Here is a 6,455-nt window from a genome sequence, read left to right on the forward strand (position 1 = left end):
GAGTGAGCGAAGTGTGAACCACAGAGCTGAGTTGGAGTGAGCGAAGTGTGAACCACAGAGCTGAGTTGGAGTGAGCGAAGTGTGATCTAAAAAGCTGTGTTCTAGTGAGCTGGTACTGGGTTTGTGTACAAGTGCAAGGTACGGTGTTGGTAAGGGTGTGTGAAAATCAGTGTCAACCAGTACAGGGAGAGCTGAAGGCTTTCACGACACACCCTGCTGTAACTACACGTCACTACATTGTAGTGATACAGATCAACCTGCGTTAGGAAACTGTCAACACTCTCACGCACGCACCCACACCCACCGAACCACACACGAACACACACACACACACCTTGACCTTGACCTTGATCTTGCCCATTGCGTACGCAATGATAGCGAATTGTCGGAAAGTTCAAGTGAGAACACGAGCGCAGAACTTGGCATGTCGTTTCAGGTCTCCTGTTCGACGAAATGGGCGTCCACAGACACATAGAAGAGGATCAGGAGCGGGGCGTGGCGGTGGGGTGCTACTCGCAACTCGTCTCCAGCCGGGACGATCTTGGCAACTCTCAAGCCAGGTGGTCACGCCGAGTTCCGCCAGGTCAGTTGACACCACATCTCGCCACCTCTTCTTCGGGCCGTGACGAGTACGGGGGCAGGCAGCTCGCCGAACAGCAATTGCTTCGGTGCGCGTGAGTCGTCCATCCTGCCGACGTGACCCAGCCAACGAAGCCGGTGGCGACGGATTATGCGGGTGATATCAGGGTAAACACCGAATGTAGCTGCTAATGTGGCCGTTGAGATCCGATCATCCCACTGTTGACGACGACCGATACCCACAATGGACCGAACTCACTGATGGTGAAACGTGTTTAGCTTCTGGAGGTGGCCTGCCTTGGTGGTCCACGTCTCCGCACCATACAAGAGGGTCGTGAGGACGACAGCCTCATAGACACGCCTCTTGCTGCGAAGCGACAGGGTCTGGTTATCAAAGACAGGAGCTTTGAGGGCTCCGAACACAGCTGAGGCTTTCGCAAGGCGAGAGCGGACATCAGCACAGGCAAGACCATCCGAGGAGAGCACACTGCCAAGGTAGGTGAATTGGTCCACCACCTCAATCGTGTCTGCTCCAACAACAACGTCACGGCGATCAGCAGACTCACCCACAGCCATACCCTTGGTCTTTGTCACACTGACCGTCAGGCCCCAGCTGCTTGCGCATGTGATGAAGCTGGAAGTCATCGCTTCGAAGGCAGGCCGAGATGTTGCGTAGAGTGCAGCGTCGTCAGCAAACTGGGATTCTGTGACCGTTGATGACAGGAGCTTGCCCTTCGCCGTTCGGTCACCTACTAGCTTCCTCCCGACTTTATATCGAAAGAATATGCCAGCGTCCGGACAACTGGACCTCCAACTGGCAACGACGGCAGAGAAGTACAAATTGAAGAGCATTGGTGCGAGAGTGCAGCCCTGACGCAATCCATTCCGCACGGTTATCGGGTCAGTCAGCTTGCCATCCACCCGAACAGAAGCAGTCATGCCGTTGTGGAGTGACTGAATGATGCGGAGCATTGCCGGCGGAACACCAAGCTTTTGGAGAACCTGCCACAGCGCTGCACGCGGGATACTGTCATACGCCTTTCTCAGATCGACGAACAGGACATATGCATCTGAATCATGCTCCAACGTCTTCTCCATCAACTGCCGTGCGACGTACACCATATCGACGCAGCCACGTCCCTTTCTGAAGCCGCACTGATAGTCTGGCAAGACATCTTCAGCGATAGCTTTGAGGCGGTCCTGCAGAATACGGGCAAGCAGCTTGCCGACAACGTCCAACAGACTGATGCCACGCCAGTTATCACAGTGGTGTAGATCTCCCTTCTTGGGGATGGGCACAACCACTGCATCACGCCAATCATCGACTACAGTGCCTTCGAGCCAGGATTTACGCATGATGGTCAGGATGCGACTGTGTAGGTCTTTGCCACCATGTAAGACCATGTCCGGTAGAATGCCCGACTGACCGCCAGCTTTACCCGCTTTCATGGTCCGCAGTGCAGCCTCCAGCTCACACACACACACACACACACACACACACACACACACACACACACACACACACACACACACACACATACACACACACCACACGCACACACACACACAAACACACACACACACCTGGTGACCACACACATACACACACACACACACACACACACACACACACACACACACATACATACACACACACACACACACACTCCTACTACTACTACTACTACTACTACTACTACTACTACTACTACTACTACTACTACTACTACTACTACTACTACTACTACTACTACTACTACTACTACTACTACTACTACTACTAAAACTACTACTAATTTCATTCCTGGACCAATGCCGTTTGCTCCAGTTGTGAGTGGGAATATAATTATAAGGCCCTCCATGTGCTGTGCGCGGAGGCCTTCGGTTAATTTCAATATCTTCCTTTTTGGCCGGCTTTCCAAGTTGCGCTATTGTGAATAATGATCTGCTTTTATAGTAGTGACTGCTAATAATTGCCTGGATTTGACTCGAGTTCGGATTTTTCTTCCATCATCTTTCCGATCACATTATCATGGATTTTCAATAAAGTTCTTTGACTAAAACTACTACTACTACTACTACTACTACTACTACTACTACTACTACTACTACTACTACTACTACTACTACTACTACTACTACTACTACTACTACTACTACTACTACTACTACTACTACTACTACTACTACTACTACTACTACTACTACTACTACTACTACTACTACTACTACTACTACTACTACTACTACTACTACTACTACTACTACTACTACTACTACTACTACTACTACTACTACTACTACTACTACTACTACTACTACTACTACTACTACTACTACTACTACTACTACTACTACTACTACTACTACTACTACTACTACTACTACTACTACTACTACTACTACTACTACTACTACTACTACTACTACTACTACTACTACTACTACTACTACTACTACTACTACTACTACTACTACTACTACTACTACTACTACTACTACTACTACTACTACTACTACTACTACTACTACTACTACTACTACTACTACTACTACTACTACTACTACTACTACTACTACTACTACTACTACTACTACTACTACTACTACTACTACTACTACTACTACTACTACTACTACTACTACTACTACTACTACTACTACTACTACTACTACTACTACTACTACTACTACTACTACTACTACTACTACTACTACTACTACTACTACTACTACTACTACTACTACTACTACTACTACTACTACTACTACTACTACTACTACTACTACTACTACTACTACTACTACTACTACTACTACTACTACTACTACTACTACTACTACTACTACTACTACTACTACTACTACTACTACTACTACTACTACTACTACTACTACTACTACTACTACTACTACTACTACTACTACTACTACTACTACTACTACTACTACTACTACTACTACTACTACTACTACTACTACTACTACTACTACTACTACTACTACTACTACTACTACTACTACTACTACTACTACTACTACTACTACTACTACTACTACTACTACTATTACTACTACTACTACTACTACTACTACTACTACTACTACTACTACTACTACTACTACTACTACTACTACTACTACTACTACTACTACTACTACTACTACTACTACTACTACTACTACTACTACTACTACTACTACTACTACTACTACTACTACTACTACTACTACTACTACTACTACTACTACTACTACTACTACTACTACTACTACTACTACTACTACTACTACTACTACTACTACTACTACTACTACTACTACTACTACTACTACTACTACTACTACTACTACTACTACTACTACTACTACTACTACTACTACTACTACTACGTCTCTCCACTCTGGCGGAAACCCAGCCACATGCTGCATATTCTGTTTTCTCCCGTGGATTGAGGTCGCGCTGGCGCTATCATATGTGCTCACATGGCTTGCCGGAGCCGGATGCTTTCGGCAGGCTAGATAATGTGATTGACAACAGTTTGATACCAGCAATCACTGGTCGGAAGAACATGTCCGCCATTGAGCGGAGTCTCATCGGCTTGCCTGTTAAGTCCGGTGGTCTCTCAATTCCTGCCATTGGGCCTCATGCGGTGCATCAGTGGACCTCCAGTATGGCCTCGGCACGGCCGGTGATTGATTTGCTTCGTCGCCCTGATGCTGACATTGCTCCGGCTGATTTGCAGGCGGAGGTAATAGCGTTGCGAAATGCCGAACGTCGGAGAATGGCTACTGCGGCTAAGGAGGCTCAGGTTGCTTTGCGTCCTGAGCTCAGCCCATGTCAGCGAGTGCTGTTTGAGATTGCTGCTGATGCTGGCGTGTCCAGTTGGCTAACGGCTGAGCCTCTGGCTGTGAACGGCTTTGCGCTAAATAAAGCATGTTTCCGGGATGGTCTCGCCCTGCGCTATGGCTGGGGTATTGATGGCCTCCCACCAACTTGTGTGTGTGGTAGAGACATGTCTGTCGACCATGCATTGACATGCCCTACAGGAGGCTACCCAAGTCTGCGACACAATGAGCTTCGTGATGTGCTGGTGGAGGTGATGACTTCTGCCATCCCGGATGTTCAGACAGAGCCACCGCTTTTGCCGTTGGATGGTGAACAACTTCACGGCGCTACCGCTAATCGTGCTGCAGAGGCTCGATTGGATATCCGTGCAAGGGGCTTTTGGTCGCCACAGCAAGATGCATTCTTTGATGTGAGGGTTACTCACCCCTCGGCGTCTTTGCTGTCGCGACAGGAAGTCCTTGCACAGATTTCCCGGAATGAACATCAGAAGAAGCGGGCCTATCTTCAGCGTGTTGTCGATGTCGAGAGGGGGTCATTCACTCCGCTCGTATTCTCGACAAACGGCGTATGTGGCACGGAGTGCTCTCGTGCATTGAAGAACATTGTTCAGCTGGTGGTTAACAAGCATAGTGACCTCCAGTACGCTGTTGTGATGGCACAGCTACGCTGCAAAATTGCATTTGTTTTGCTGAGGTGGTCAATCACGTGCCTCCGTGGTTGCAGAGCGTCTTACTTGAGGAAGAGAATAGGCCCATCTTTTCTCGACCAATGTCGCCTTCTGTCCATGTAACCGCCTTCGGTATTCATTCATATGTTGGCCTATTTAACATTGGCATGCTCTGCGGATTTGTAGGCATGCTAGGCAATTTAAATATTATCCTGCAAAGTATTTTGTAGGTGCTTGACTACTATACTACGTCATGTATTACAATTGGTACATGCCTTAATAATAGCCGTTTGGCATGGTACAATAACCTTTTTTGTTTTATTTTTTATTTTTAATGGCTTTCTCTTCTTCCTCGGATGGTTTACAATTTGTATCACAATTATTTGTGGGTTCAGCAATAAAGGATGTGACTACTACTACTACTACTACTACTACTACTACTACTACTACTACTACTACTACTACTACTACTACTACTACTACTACTACTACTACTACTACTACTACTACTACTACTACTACTACTACTACTACTACTACTACTACTACTACTACTACTACTACTACTACTACTACTACTACTACTACTACTACTACTACTACTACTACTACTACTACTACTACTACTACTACTACTACTACTACTACTACTACTACTACTACTACTACTACTACTACTACTACTACTACTACTACTACTACTACTACTACTACTACTACTACTACTACTACTACTACTACTACTACTACTACTACTACTACTACTACTACTACTACTACTACTACTACTACTACTACTACTACTACTACTACTACTACTACTACTACTACTACTACTACTACTACTACTACTACTACTACTACTACTACTACTACTACTACTACTACTACTACTACTACTACTACTACTACTACTACTACTACTACTACTACTACTACTACTACTACTACTACTACTACTACTACTACTACTACTACTACTACTACTACTACTACTACTACTACTACTACTACTACTACTACTACTACTACTACTACTACTACTACTACTACTACTACTACTACTACTACTACTACTACTACTACTACTACTACTACTACTACTACTACTACTACTACTACTACTACTACTACTACTACTACTACTACTACTACTACTACTACTACTACTACTACTACTACTACTACTACTACTACTACTACTACTACTACTACTACTACTACTACTACTACTACTACTACTACTACTACTACTACTACTACTACTACTACTACTACTACTACTTCATTCCTGGACCAATGCCGTTTGCTCCAGTTGTGAGTGGGAATATAATTATAAGGTCCTCCATGTGCTGTGCA

At 45.1% G+C, this 6,455-nt stretch overlaps 2 protein-coding genes across 2 annotated transcripts in view; one reads left to right on the top strand and one right to left on the bottom strand.

Annotated features, from left to right (window-relative positions):
* LOC135828229 (uncharacterized) overlaps window positions 1-6,455 on the top strand; it is an 88,095-nt gene that overhangs the window by 45,348 nt on the left and 36,292 nt on the right. The window lies entirely within an intron of this gene.
* Window positions 2,590-6,279, bottom strand: LOC135828102 (uncharacterized protein DDB_G0271670-like; the record flags this gene model as incomplete). Its single annotated transcript, XM_065340534.1, has 3 exons — window positions 2,590-2,593; window positions 3,558-3,981; window positions 5,739-6,279. Coding segments are annotated over 3 exons (969 nt in total), but the record flags the coding sequence as incomplete, so codon positions are not given.

This window comes from Sycon ciliatum, chromosome 12 (assembly GCF_964019385.1).
Source record: "Sycon ciliatum chromosome 12, ocSycCili1.1, whole genome shotgun sequence".
In the NCBI taxonomy this organism is placed as follows: domain Eukaryota; kingdom Metazoa; phylum Porifera; class Calcarea; order Leucosolenida; family Sycettidae; genus Sycon; species Sycon ciliatum.